The sequence below is a fragment of the Oratosquilla oratoria genome, chromosome 16 (genome assembly GCF_046742065.1).
Source record: "Oratosquilla oratoria isolate Oo_2021 chromosome 16, ASM4674206v1, whole genome shotgun sequence".
In the NCBI taxonomy this organism is placed as follows: domain Eukaryota; kingdom Metazoa; phylum Arthropoda; class Malacostraca; order Stomatopoda; family Squillidae; genus Oratosquilla; species Oratosquilla oratoria.
Window position 1 is genome coordinate 51,807,554 of NC_134792.1, and position 15,480 is coordinate 51,823,033.

The window sequence follows — 15,480 nt, forward strand, 5'->3', positions numbered from 1 at the left end:
TCAATGAAAGTGTGCAATGTCTGCCGAGAGCTAGACGCTACCTTGACTCTCCAATGAATGGAATCGTTTCGCGTCAAACAGTTTACTGATTTCACTGTTGAAAGTGATCAGTTGCACAAACATTTGAATAGGAGGGTGTAATTTCCTGTCGTCTGTTCTATTAATAAATTTATTTTGTGTATATGTTTCAAAGTTATTTCTATCTATATATTCTTTTCACAATTTTTTTGCACTTCACTGCCCAAAGGTGCCTCTCATCCAGTCTTAACCATTTGGCATTTGACGCCACAATAAAGTTCTTTTAGAGGACAAATAGGTCCGTTTAGTCAAAAGTTAGGTTAACCGTTGGACGAAAGGTCCCCCCATTTCGATCTCCTCTCACACTCGCCATGTGCCTCTTCCACCTGCCGCAGACGGCCTACTCCGGCGAAACGAGGGGCGTCGTCCACTACTTCGCCTCGGTCGGCATGCCCATGACGTCACACTACAACCCGGCAGACTTCATACGTGAGTAGTCAGCCGATGGGCGATTAACTTTCCATATTAAACATGCGCGTGCACACACACACACACACACACACACACACACACACACACACACACACACACACACACACACACACACACACACACACACACACATACACACACACACACACACACAGAATGAGATGATGTTGTGTATATGTTCTATATGACCACAACCATACAAATATAATATTTAGTGCATGGAAGCAGTTCTCTGGCCTGGCCTTCAGCTCTTAATTCGTAAGAATCCGTAGTCAAATGAAAAGTTAATGAATCACTAAACAGGTAGATCAAATTGAAACAGTAGAAAGACATAAAATGAAGATAAAAGTTAGGAGAACACGAAGGAAAAATTGAGAGTTGCAGAATGAAAACGTGGGATATTTCTTTCTGGGCAGTGGAGAAGACGAAGGGCTCCGTCGAGGACCAGTCCCGTCTCATTCAGGCCGCCATGCGACTTCTCCACCACAGCACCTCCCTCCACTCCTCCACCCTCCACAACTCCACCAACTCACTGGGTTCGAAATACTTGGACGTCATCACGAGTTCAGGTGAGTGAAGAGACGCGACGGAGATTGAGGGTCAGGTTGGTTGTCATTTGGGGGTGAAAGTATTGATGGTATAGGCAGAACCTTGGGACGACGTGGCAACGGGCTAGGCCGTGGCTGCTGGAATGCGAGAGGAGTAAGTAGTTTAGTTCAGCGTTTCACAACCGGGGTTCCCCAGAGAGCCCTGGGCAGGGTTCCGCAAGAGATGAGGCCATTAGGGGTTTCGTGAAGGATAATGTGATAAATGAGAGATTGGTTGGTAGGAGTCAAACGAAGATGATCTAGGAATTTATTTACTCTAACGTTTCGACCAATTTGGTCTTCTTTCAGAGAGTTATCTTACCTAGATCATCTTCGTTTTACTCCCGCCACTCAATCTCTCATTTGTTCTTTCTTCTGTAGGTAATGTGATAAATTGCTAATTCTAGGAAAATTCGTTTTTTCATATACGTGATATGTAAATACACATACTGTATTGAAAACATAAATTCTTTTTTATTATATCAGTTGTCAGAAAAAATGTGTCGTTTACCATGTGAAGTTGAATTTTATGAAGAGATTAATAAATGTTTGTAATTATTTTTATGTTGCAATTGCATGAGATATGAACATTATTTGAAAGCTTCCACAAAGGGAAAAAAGGGTTGAGAAAGACTGTGTTCCATGATTTTGTAAAGTGGGAGGGAGGGAGGGAGGGAGAGGAATGGAATGATGCGGAAGTGTGTCGTGGAACAGCTCGGCCAACGGTCTTCATGGGTATGAGATTCGTACAAATGATCCATACGAGTTCAAAGATAGTCCATAGTAGTAAAGTGCGTGGATTTCAGTAGTTCAGATAAAAAATATTTAATAGGAAAAATGTAAGCAGAGCTACTGCAGTCATAATTGATGGCTAGATAATGTTATTTACATGCAGTTGGGATCAAAACTTGAAGGTGAAGGCGCCATCGCTAGTCCTAGTGTTGCCAGTGATCGCCAGCTTATTTGTGACGATGGCGGAACATAAACATCACTTGAAAATAAACTTAGGCTAGTTAGCCGGGGATGAATTGTGTGTGACAGTTATATTTGTACATTCTGTGATATCTACCTCCGATATTTTATGTAGGTTGGCGAGACCGATGTGCGTATTGGAAATCAGTTATTAGAAGCTGTAGAAATACTTCTGGTCGATTAGAATTCGCATCATTTTTTTCTTAGTGCCTTGCAGTACATTTACATTAGTTGATCAGATTTTTCCCAGTTTCCAAAGAGGCTAATGTGCTAGAGAAAACGGTGGACATAAGTTTCCACGCGAGTTTCTATAGAAAGTTGAATACAATGCCTTCATTAGGCCACTGTATAGAGTTTTGAGACTTGGCATAACCGCTGTGTTGCATCTGCCCTCAGGTTCGTGTGGTCAGTGTGACTGGGACCTCGACTGTGCCGTGTGCCAAGCCAACCTCCACGCAGAGCAGCAGCAGCAGCAGCTGCAGCAGCAGCAGCAGCAGCAGCAGCAGCAACAACAGCAGCGATGCGACGACTCCAGAACGCAGACGACGCAACAGAAGCTCTCCACACGTGGCTTTAGCAAAACTGGTAAATGCTCTCTCCGGAACCAACATGATCATGATAATGGTAGTGCTAATAATGGCAACGATGGTAATGGTGATAAGGATCCATCACTTGCCACAAGTCACTCAAAAAAGATATGTTGTTGTCTAGGAATTGTTAGAGTAGAGCATTGCAGTATGAGGTCTTCTGTGTCTACTGTGTGATGGTTGCATATGTGACCAGGCCTGTTCTGTGTTGGCACTGCTTCAGCGATGGATCTGATTAGATGCAGGATTTTTTTCTTTTATTTATCTATTTATTCATTGTCTTATGTCTCGGGGTTGGTGAAGTATTGAGTTAGGAGGTCTGCATTGAAGGGCTTGTTTAGTGAGCCGAGTGTGTTTGTGTTTTTGTATGGATGTTTTGTGTGGCACAGGTAGTAGGTTGTTATAGACGTTTGAGTAGTATGCTGCTGTTTTGTTTTTTATTCTGTTGATGGTGCTTGTGAGATCTAATGTGATGGTTGTGTAGTGTTACGGGTGCTGGTGTAGAATTATGTTCCTGTCATTTTCATGTGGTGTTCTGTGGGAAGTCTTTTGGTTTCTCGTATGCAGATTGTTGGAGCGGTTTTGGTGCATCTTGTTATTACTCTATGTTCCATTCTTCAAATCATATATATATTTATATATATATATATATATATTATATATATATATATATTCGTCTCATTGATGGTTTGGAAGAATGGTGCGGAGATGTAATCGAGGGTGGGTCTTATGAATTGCTTAAAGATGGTATTAGAGTTTCTTTCTGTTGTCCATAAGTCAGTGTTTGCAATGGCTTTAAGTAGGCTAGTTTTCTTGTTGATTCTTACTGTCTGGTTCTTTATATATGGACTGAAAGTCATACGAGTATCAAATGTGAGGCCTAGAATTTTAAGGTTTTTCCAGTGGAAGGATTTGGCCAATTAGTTTCACAATATATACATTTTTTTTTAATCATTATTCACTATTGTCTGGTGAGAGGAACGTCAGTATTGATTTCTGGAGTAAGGCTTCCATCCTGTTATTGTTGAACTATTGTTCTACTTTATTCAAGTAGGCTTGGGTATAGTTTGCTGCTGTTTAGCATTTACTGTGTGTGATAATTGTCAATTATAGTAATGTTGATATAATTATAGTAATTGTTATTCCTGTCATTTTTGTTATTGTTTTTGCTGTTATCATCATTATTATTATTATTAGAATTATCTTCATTATTATAATGATAATAATGGTAATATTCTTATTTCTATTATTTCATTATCATTATTATTATAATCATTATCAATATTGTTGTTGTTATTGTTTTTTATTGTTGATATTATTATCATTATCGTTATCATTAGGTGCTGAGAAGTGAGGATTGTTAAATGTGTTTTAATGGGTATTTCGTGGATGTGCACTTTAGTTCGGCCATCTCCCATATAAGGGAGGAAGAACTTTTGATATACTGATTGACTGCCATTATCATTACGATTATTAATATTATTATTGTCATTTTTGTTATTGTTATCATCGGAGAAGAATCTCCTACCCTTGCCCACCCACTGCCATCAATATCTGCACAGATGGTTCCCTTCAAACTGTATAGTGAATTATGCAACAATATCTGCCACAGTCTCGATCCCTCCCTCCCTGGGCCGCAGTCTCTACCGCCGAATTATTTGCAATTCTCGCCGATCCACGCCTCTGCCTTATTCTTCGTAATCGTCTTTGAATGACGCATCACCCCCATAGCTTTTCCCTGCCCTCCGTACCGTTCTCGCCCGTAGCTTTCTTGCGGCCAGTGGCCCCCCTCCCCCTGAGTGCCCTACCTACTCAACTCCCGGCAATAACCTACTTCTTTCTCACCCTTCTCTTCAAATAACAGTTCCATTACGTCTCATTTTAGGAGAATCAACATTATATGCATACCCTCTCGCTACACTTTCCTTCAAGAGATGAATCTTTTTATATTGTAATCGCCTTGAACCAATTTATTCTGACGTGACGCCCCAGGAGTCTTGCAGTATAGCAATGTCATGTGCCCGCACTCTATTAACTAACCCAAACCTCCCTCCGGACTCCATGAACCCATTCTCAATAGCAACGCCATATTGTCTATTAGAATAAAAGTTCTGGTGATTTTTTGACGTTGTTAAATCGGGACCAGATTCACCACTAATGTGTATTCATATGTTTCATAAATGAGACCAACTCGACAACATTCTCGACTATTCGGTGGGAGTGATCTTAGGGAGAAAGTGGTGAAACCTGGTGGCGTTCTTCCCAAGACTGAAAACGTAGATTGGGGGAGGTGTCGATAAAAACCATGTTATTTCTCACAAAGGATAAAAATACATATAGCTCTTTGTTTTTGTAAGTGATATGAAGAAAAATAATATTCTATTCATATAAACCCAAGTTCAAATTTTGTCGTTGCATTGTTTTTGGAAAAGCGATGGGATTTCCTCTCTTAGCAGGATAAGCCTTGGCTATAGAGATTGGGGGCGAGGTAAATATGCAAAACTCAAGTTAAATCCTGACTCTGAATATAATATCACGCGTATTCTGTTTACCTTAGGCGAGGACGAGGACAGCGGTAGGTCGTCGTGGTCTGAGGACACAGAAAGCCATTTATCTTCCATAACAAACGCCGACGAAGACATTGCCGACTCCCGTTGGCCCACATCATTTTGTACACAGCTACGAGTAAGTTTGAGTGAAGTTCCTCTATTCTTTGCCACCCTTTTGCTGCCTCTGAAGACCAGAATTGGGACAACATGGCCATCAAGATATTTCATTCTATGTCACACAAAGACCGAAACTGAGATCGATGACTTCGCCAACAGGTCTTGACGGAGAGGAACTTCATGGTGGCGAAGCATACCATGTGGTCTCGACTGAACTGGGTGCAGACGGTGAGCCTCAGTGTGATGGCTGGCCTCCTGTGGTTCCAGGCACCCCGGACCGAAGAACGCCTTCAGGATATACAAGGATGGATGTTCTTCTCTACTACGTATTGGATGCTGTTCCACCTCTTCGGCGCTCTCACCACGTGTAAGTTCTTGACTAAGTTTTCTAAATCGTTTTGTTACTTTCCCTTTTTTTTTCGTCGTGTCCCTTCCCACCTTTTACGTCTGCTCTCCTTTTTGCCTCCTTTATCTTATGTTTTGCTTCTCTTCTTTTTTCTTTGTACATCTCACATGTTTCTTTTGTCCTACTTTGCAACCAATCCCCGAATGCTCGCTTCTTCTCTTCTACAACCTTCTTCACTTCCTCATTCCACTAACACTACCCTTCCTTCTATTCCTTCCCATCCTCCTTGTTCCACATACCATCTTTGCACGCCTTGTCACTCCCTCCATGAATCATTCCCATTCCTCTTCCACACCTACTTCCACTCTGTCCTTCACCACCTCCCACACCTCTCTCAGCTTCTCCTTGTACTCCTGTTCCTTTTCCTTCTTCTCATTTAAACAGTTTACCCTAAGCACCTCCCTACCTTCTGCCCTTTTCCTCTTTCTCCATCTATCCTCCACTCTCAACGTACCTTCCACCAAAAAGTTAACTGTTATTCCCTCACTCTTTCCCCTAAGAACGTGAATATTCACAACTCTTCCTACTCTTCTCCTAGGTACCATTACATATTCCATCAGCGCCTTATCAACCACCCATCCATCCACCACCCTCTCCCATGTGTACTTATGCTTGACTTTTTTCTTAAACACTGTGTTAGCTATCGTGAATTCTTTAAACACATCGCCGCCATCGACTCGACTCTCTACTATGATTCTTACCTGACATATATATATATATATATATATATATATATATATATATATATATATATATATATATATATATATATGTATGTATATATATGTATGTATGTGTGCATGTACATGTAGATTGTAGAGTTCATATTAGCAAGTTTTTTTTTCCCATAGGAAGATAGACCCCAAGAATTAAATAGGTCTAAGGGATTTGGTCAGCTTTGATAAACATGATTACGTATGTTCATAATATTTTTTCACTACTAATAGAATTCCAGGTGCACATGCCTTACAGATAGATTTATGAAGAACATTAAAAGGAAAATTGTGATTTTCCTTGTAATGAAACTCTAGCGCTTTTAGTTGTAGATAAGAATAGGAAATACATGTAGACAATGACCGCCCCCTCTGATCTGGTTTGATGCGACCCCCCACTCTTCTTGTTTTCCCGCAGTCCCAAGCGAACGTGAGGTCATCCAGAAGGAGCGGGCCAGCGGGTCTTACCGCACCAGTGCGTACTACACGGCCAAAATGATCGGCGAGTTGCCCCTCACCATCACCATGCCCACAATCTACTTTGTAATCTCGTACCCTATGATGGGCTGCCACTCAGCCATGACGGCCGTCCTTCTCCTCCTCATGCTCCTCCTCAACACCATCGTAGCTCAGGTAAGTTCATAATATCTGCAGTGAGATGTTGCTCTTCTTCTTCTTTTCCTTCTTCTTTTCCTTCTTCTTTTCCTTCTTCTTTTCCTTCTTCTTTTCCTTCTTCTTTTCCTTCTTCTTTTCCTTCTTCTTTTCCTTCTTCTTTTCCTTCTTCTTTTCCTTCTTCTTTTCCTTCTTCTTTTCCTTCTTCTTTTCCTTCTTCTTTTCCTTCTTCTTTTCCTTCTTCTTTTCCTTCTTCTTTTCCTTCTTCTTCTTCTTCTTCTTTTCCTTCTTCTTTTCCTTCTTCTTCTTCTTCTTCTTCTTCTTCTTTTTCTTCTTCTTCTTCTTCTTCTTCTTTTTCTTCTTCTTTTTCTTTTTCTTCTTCTTCTTCTTCTTTTTCTTCTTCTTCTTCTTCTTCTTTTTCTTCTTTTTCTTCTTCTTCTTTTTCTTCTTCTTTTCTTTTTCTTTTTCCTCTTCTTCTTTTTCTTCTTTTCTTCTTTTTTCTTCTTCTTCTTCTTCTTGTTTCTATGCCTCAGATTACATTTGATATTTTCCCTGTCCTCACTCTTCTTCGTCATATTTGTTATCCTTAACCTCATCTTTATCTATTTCTGTTCTTATTTCTCTTCTTTTCCTCTCCTCCTCCCCTTCTTCCTCCTCCTACTTGACCCATTCGCCGAAATCACCCTCACCGCCATCCAAAATCACCAAACCGAGCCCGATATTCTTTCTACGTCAGCTTGAGTGTCCCCCCCACCCATCTTGCACTTTTCCACATAAGGAAATCTAACAACTGACGCACGCTCTCCTGTTCCTTCAATCTGCTGGTCATATAGAAACTGATCCATATTAATACACAGTAACAGATATCAGTCCAAAGTTTTTCCCCAAAGACATCTAAGAGAGCCCGGGGACCATTGCTGAGAGCTGTGGAGCTTCTAGTTATTAAAACTTGAGACATCATTGTCTTTATCCTGAGTTGATTTGTAAAGAAGTTGGGTAAATATGATAGCTGAAGAAAAAAATGGATTTCATGGATTTCAAGCGTTGGATATTTTATAATGAAATGATTTTGCTGCGAAAATAGGTAGATCAATCAATTGCAGAGAAAAAGGAACTAGTATTGTGTAACCTGTCATAATTATACTTTACACACTAGTGGTGTTTGGCGACGGAATGAAAAATAATTTGTGCCTTCCAAAAGCATTCGATATTAGCACGTGACTGCAAAGGTCTTAGTGCTGGCTGACCTTTAGGCTCTCCATGATGACTGTGTGAAGCCTCTTTCTCTCACCGACTGACCTCCCGTTTCAGAGCGTGGGCTTGCTGGTGGGCGCGGCGTGCATGGACCTCCAGGTCGGGATATCTGTGGCAGCCATATTCACGCTCTTCACACAACTCTTCGGTGGTTTCCTTGCCACCCGCATTCCACCCTGGCTGACGTGGGCCAAGTACCTCTCCATGGTCCATTTTGCCTTCCAAAACATGAACATAATTGAATTTGAGCAAGGACCCAGAGTGCGGTGAGTGTTCAACCTTTCCCCCGAACGCCCTGTGAGGAAACATCCACACATGGAGTCAGATTTGCTTGCAACATGATTGAATGTTGGCAATAGTAATTGGACATGTATTATTATGTTGGTAATAGGGATGAAGCAATGAGTACATGCATGCCAACGATAAATGCAGCCAGGGTACCCCACAGAATTGGTCCTAATCAAGTTCATAGCTTGTTTGTGTAAGAAAATGTTGCCAGCATACATTTGATAGCATGTATGGACGTGTCCTCTCACTATCTGTTTTTACATTATTCTATCAGGATTCCATCCCAAGAATCAGAAACCCAAATAAGACAAGATTTGTTGTCATTTTATGAGAGATTGAAATATTATTCACAATGTACCCAAAGTCCTCCACAGCGGATAGTTAATGTTTTAAAACAACTTTCTTTTTTATCACAATCCCGCTGACGACTTACCTTTCACAGGTGTGCCACGGAAAACTCCCGGTTCCAGAGTTGCACCAGAGGGGACAAGGCCGAGTTCGTCGAGGTACAGGACATTCTCGGGGAGAGAGGACATACCTTCTCCTTCTGGGTGAATGTCTGCATCCTATTAGTGTACATGGTGGCCGCCCGGATCCTAGCGTACATGGTCCTACGGTTTCTACGAAGACCCAAGTAGCGATAACTTTTTGTGTCAAGTTCCTAATCCGGCACAAGAGATGGATGAGAGAAGGAATAGTCCTCTATCAAGCGAGGCTATTTATTGTTATATTAATGACGAATTGTTTTACATACTACTCAACCGTTGCAATAGATGACGTGTGTGTGTGTGTGTGTGTCTGTGTGTCTGTGGATGAGATCATCGAGGGAACTTTTTGTAAGAAAAAAGTCGATATCAAACCGACAGCGCAGACGCTACGTTAGTTTCGACATTTTTCATTCTTGGTTCATTTGGTGATGGACATTGACCAGCTAAGTGCAGTATAAAAGATATATTTCAGTGTCAAAGATGTATGCAAGAATATATGCATGTATGTATATACAAACACATACACACACACAAATATATACACGAGGGCGCACATACTTTATATATGCTCAAACACAACCGGTTGTTCATGCGCTTAAAAAAGTATATATATATATATATATATATATATGACTGCAAAGGAGGAAGTAGCGGCAGTTTGGAAAGGTAAGACGATGGCCTTCCCGAGTGTCTGCTCCATGAGCTACAACTTCATCACTACGCAAGTTACCAATTGTGTTACCAAGAACCAATCAGCTTCTCCGCGCCCCAGGCCGCGCTCAACAGCCATATGCTCCTTATCCACTGCAGCTCCTGACGCTACCACATCTACTTGCGCTCTTCGAACACCACTACTGCCACTACCACTACTATTACTACTATTGTAGTCCCCCCGGGGTCAGAGTCAGGTCAGCGATTATAGTAATACGACCCCCATTAATATCCCAAACCAGTGCCTTGAATAGGGTCACACAGTGAAACCCAGGGATGTTTGATAAGAAAATATAAAAATACAGGGTAGTGTATTTTGGTTTGCAAGGACACCAATGGTCTTGATCTGACCTGTGTGAATCAGATAGCTTCATTTGAACTTTTATGATCTAGGGTACTAAGGAAATCCCGATGCAAAATTGTGATATCAGAAGTGGTTGCGTGACTTGATGTAGTCTATGGCATTGTCCAAATGTGCTCACTGGAAGTGTTCTAAGCACAATAAACTATTTACCTTTTTGTTCGTTCCATGGACTAGCACTCTAAGTGTCGAATTTTAATGTGCCAATCGCGAGTGTCGAATAGTCGGTGCTTTCCCCTGTGTCACAAAAAAGAAAAAAAGAAAAAAGTGGGATGAGTTCTTCTCCAAGTTTGCTCAGTTTCAAGATTCAGCTTTCGCATCGGTGTAAAGTCGTGTAGAGGTGAGGGGGCGCCGCCGCACCATCCCCAGGAATTGGTGTTGCACGCCCTCTGAGTACCTCGTCTGTGATTACATCGAACTCACAAACTCACTGTTGTGGAAAAGAAACCATAACATCACGCCGTCAACCGTGACGCTACTTTCCGCCTCCGTCGTCAGTATCTCATGATTTGACTGGACCTCGCGTTGCTTTCCAGTGTCTAGAGTCCTTTCCAGACGCTGTGTGCCTTTATTTAGATTGGATTTTTTTACGTATGCTAAGCCTGATTATTCTTGATCAATAGGAACGCAAAGTACTGCTTTCTTTTCGTACTTCTCGGGTTGTCTTGAAGCTAATTTATGTATTTCACCGAGGACCCAGTCAGTCAAGTAGTGGACTCGCTGCTACTACAGTTTAAATGAATTTCGTAATGTCCCCTTATTATTTAAGGGTAAGCTTTCTGACCGGGAGAATTTAAAAGTTCCAGCATAACTAAATCTTGCTAACCACTCCAGCAGCAGAGAAGCTACTGATTGTTGGGCGTGGTGTGGTACAGCTTCCACGTACCCTGTTAAAGCATCGCTCACAATCGACAAGATCAGGTCTTCGCTCGAGGCCAGCCGTGCAACATTCCTCTCAGAGTCATATCATAGATTGCCTAGTATCGTGTAACTATATTAGTTTACGATTACGTTTCATCACCTCGAAGGAGGGTGAACCTACCAGTCATTGTGAATAATCCTTGCGTTCGTCATCATTGCTCCCATCCCCAACTCCTCCTCCTCCTCCTCCTCCTCACCCCAGCTTATCCCGGTCAGACATCAACACTTCTCCGTCACCGCTGACGCGAAAACGGCTGCTCAGTTGTTATGACGTCAAGAGATGCGCGAGTGTTTGTTTAACACTAGCATCTGTCATTCGTATAATCATCTAGCTGTTTCACCCTTCATTTGTCTGTCGCCATCCTCTGTTGAGTGCCAACTCCACCTGGTGCCAAGCACTGGGACCTGTAGCAGCGCGCCAAGGGTGCCAGACGTGCATACATCGCTTCAACAACGTAACCTTCGTGTCGTGATGCCATCGCTCATCAACGATCCGACACGATAGTTTGTCCTTTTTTTTTTTTTTTTTTTTTACAACTTGACAACAGTAGTCGTCGGTGGATTCAACTGCCGTGAAAGGAAAGAAAGATTTCCCCCTTTTTCTTTTTTCTTTTTTAATCTTCGGGAAACTACTTGAAGGATGGCTGGCACGAGGGCACCGTAAGAAGAATGCTCAGTAGTCAATCATGATCCGAGTGCATCAGCACACGGATTTCACCCAAACGTCAGTACGTAATAGCGTGTTCATCTATCCTGCCTCCCTCTGTGTTCCAGTACCAAGAAGAGCCACTGCCAACATTTAATCACATGTATACATAATACTCCAAACCTCATCGAACCTTCTGAACTCGCAAGATGGTTGTGCAATGAGTGGACGGACGACAGCCCCACCACACACCCATCGCCGCCCCCACATCCTCCCACCAATTCATGTGTGAAGGCTAACCACATGGGCACTAAAGATGAGCCGGGAATAAGGACCGAGGTCTGACGGCGATCTTGTCAAGTCTTCGATATTGCCTCATGTTTGTATGCCTTGTCGACTTTGTGTGTGATTCTTCTGGCAAGGAAAGAAAATGATCAAGTGTTGCATGCGAAGTGAATATTACGTCGCGTTGTTAAAACAAAAACAAGTTTCTGGAAAATTTTGGAAAATATGGCAAGGGAAATACGAGGAAGTGAGGTCAACGTGAAGGCGAGGGATGAAAACCAAGGAAATGATGAAGACAGTGTTCTGCGTAGATGTTGATAGAATTGTCTGACTTTAACGAATGAAAAAGTGTTGGGAGAGTTGGCGTGAGAATGCACCAGTGCACTATCACCACATCCCGTGGATGAAGGTGCTCTTCCTGTGCTGGTGACCGTTGTGGGTGCTTCCCTGCACCCGTCGATGGTGCGAATCCTCACTTAATTCGAAGGAAGAAAAAAAAAAGTGTGGTGACGAAAATTTTGGAAGGATATCCAGCCAGTTTGTTTGTAGAAAAGAGAAACGGCCTGCACTCGCGGGGACGTGGAAAATGAGGACATTAAGGTAATACGGGCTGGACCCAGGAAGCACTTTGTAACTTACAACATTGTATGATAATATTGCAGCATGTAATTACTGGCATTTAAGTCCCGGTATTAGGATTTACAAGACCTCTAAAGCAAATGTAACTAAATCGTTCTCGTGACACCAACGCTGACAAGCTAAAACCCAATCCTATCGCCAGGCAGGATACAAGGCTTTCCCGGATCTTACTGAGGGGTCCAAGTGACATGGTCTGTATCCCTGTAGACTGGGATATTCCTGGCAGTTCAAGAACAAAAGGAGGGCATGAGGAGGCGGGGGCTATTCTTCTTAGGAGCATAGACATCAAAGTTGGGAGAGATACTAAGAAAGTAAGATGAGAGCCTTTGTCCTGGGGTCAGGGCAGGTCATGGAAAACTGGGAGAAGAAGTAGTAGGAAGTAAATACGGGTAAACTGTTAGGAATTTTGGGGACACGAGGGCGCCAACGAGGGATCTGATTTCGAGGAGTGAATTGGAAAGAGAGGATGGAGTCATCCGTGGTGCAGGGTGATCGAGTGAGAATGTACGTAGTCGGAGGTGTAATCTAGAGTTCTGGGAGGGTGACAGGGAGGGAGGGAGGGAGAAGGGGAGGTAATGGTTCCCACAACAAGAAAAGAGGAGGAAGCGGATTTCTTCCAAGGACCAAGGCGTGATGTGCTGTTTGGGGATGGGGAAGGGAATGGGAGGGAATGGTTGGGGGAGGGGTTGAGCTAAGAACGAGATGATGTGTGAAAAAGTCAGTAAGGGCAGTGTAACGTAAGAAGCACGTTTGTTCATGCAGTTCCAAACAGCTGGCACCCTTCCTTTTCCGCGGGGTGACGGATTCTTGGTAACTTCGTGAACGATTACTGTGCCAGCAGCTACTTGATGACCCCAACAAAAGGTTTACGGTGCCACCCTAAGCTTCGTTGGGTCGAACAAACCCTTTCTGCATCCTAAAAGAGAGGGTCATCTGCCCCTCCCCCACCAAAGTGGAGTGCCAGACACCTGATAACCCTTCAGGTGGAGAGAGAGCTCCAAGGATTTGAGTGGTTACGCTATCCAAAGTGGGAACTACTTGTAACTTATTATACATAAACAATAAAGCTTCATATTTTAGTAGAAATGAATGATTCATTAACCACAGTTAGATCTCCTCTACGTTGTGTTCTCCAATCTTGATGACAAAGAATATAGCAAATGCAAATGGAATAATTAGAATTTGATCTTTATGCTCATTTGTACGGTTATACCCAACTTAAAAAAGTATGTGATGTATGTGAATTGTAAATACAGATCAGACATATGTCACCGTGGAATGGGAACTACCGCGAAGTAGAAAAACTTGTCTGTGACTTGAAATTTCAAACGGGGAATATACTGACCCTTCTCCTACACCTGCACTTTACTCGGTTGATTACTCCTCAGTTGCTTCTTCCTGGAGCGGCCCTCTGTGGCCATTCTATCTTTGTCCGTTCCAGGCCTTTTTGTCGCTCTTTGAAACATGTAGATGAAAAATACAATAGCTATAAGAAAAAATACAACATCGACGTAGTTGGTCTTCCAATCAGAAGAGAATTGGTAAGTTTAATGGTAGTACACTACGCTTTTCATTGGTGTTAATTCTTTTTACATCTTGGGATCACTGAGGCTTCTAGATCCATCAGTTGCATGGAGGTAAAGATGTTCTGAAAGCAATACAAATAAATGATGTCACCGCCGTCTCCGAAGGTGGAGGGGTGTGAGGTACAGAGGGATAGGAAACAATCATAACGCACACGTCAACTCTATTTCTGCCCTTCGATCTTGATCTTATACAGACGGTGTGGTTTCTGCAAATTGTGTTACATTGTAATTTGCATTCATAATTAATCTTCACAAAATTAAGCACACTTTTTGTCAATAACAATCATTGAACTCAAGTCATAATTCCTACCATGATTCTGTAACCCGCCTCGACAACATTCATCATAACATATCTTCGTGATCCTTCGTTATTCTGAGAAACCAAATGATTTGCTAATTAGCATAACTTCTCCACTAACTCTTACATATTATTTCATACAATGATAACACATAGCAATTTACTCTTTCAATGCTTACCAATAATGACTGCCATGGTACTCACGGAGGTGTTGTCACTTCGACAACTAGACACAGAAAGAACATTACTCATTTCAATCCTAATGAAGAGAACGCGCACTACTTTGGCGGAGGAATACATCTAAGGGATCGTAAATAAATATACGAGTCACGTTCCACTCAACACTCTCCTTTTTCCTAGAGTTTCTTTAATCCTATTTTATTTTATTATATATATAATGGATCACTACAGTACATCAATTTCGACAATAACATTTTCCATTTTATTTTACATACATTGTAACTATCTACGTAACAACCCGGGCTTGTGGTTGCCACTAACTTCAATTATTTCTCGAACATGTCATCGATATCTTCTTAGATATTACCATAATACACTCAGACATTGTGCAATCTGTAATCAACATACATCAACTGTCACAAGCCGTGATTCGTAATTAAACTTAGTACATATCGTAATTTGTCAATACACTCGAACATCATACAATTGGTACTTAACACAGATCAAATGTCACAAGCCGTGATTCGTCATTAACCTTAGTACATATCATAATTCACCTGTATAATATGATACATCAAGATATTCTTATACATAGTGCAATCGGCACTCACAAATGAGATTCATAATTGTTTCTCGTATGAGAGAAGAAATACAAGGTTTCTCACTCAGACAATTAATAAAATAACTGAAGGATGAAGTTGTATGTCACTGAACTTCTTGAAGCATTGTTACTGTTTTATCTATTTATCAATTTGCTTAATAATCTAAGA

At 41.8% G+C, this 15,480-nt stretch overlaps 1 protein-coding gene across 2 annotated transcripts in view; it reads left to right on the plus strand.

Moving 5' to 3' along the window:
* E23 (ABC transporter G family member E23) overlaps positions 1-13,732 on the plus strand; it is an 81,650-nt gene extending 67,918 nt beyond the window's left edge. Inside the window, exons 7-14 of one of the 2 annotated variants that reach the window (XM_076199791.1) lie at positions 414-507; positions 927-1,079; positions 2,466-2,654; positions 5,214-5,341; positions 5,482-5,689; positions 6,860-7,074; positions 8,365-8,573; positions 9,038-13,732. In XM_076199791.1, coding sequence (XP_076055906.1) covers positions 414-507; positions 927-1,079; positions 2,466-2,654; positions 5,214-5,341; positions 5,482-5,689; positions 6,860-7,074; positions 8,365-8,573; positions 9,038-9,233 — 1,392 coding nt within the window. In that variant the 3' untranslated portion in view covers positions 9,234-13,732. The remainder of the gene's footprint in view (positions 1-413; positions 508-926; positions 1,080-2,465; positions 2,655-5,213; positions 5,342-5,481; positions 5,690-6,859; positions 7,075-8,364; positions 8,574-9,037) is intronic. The other variant, XM_076199792.1, reaches the window with a different exon arrangement.
* Positions 13,733-15,480: the final 1,748 nt, after the last annotated feature.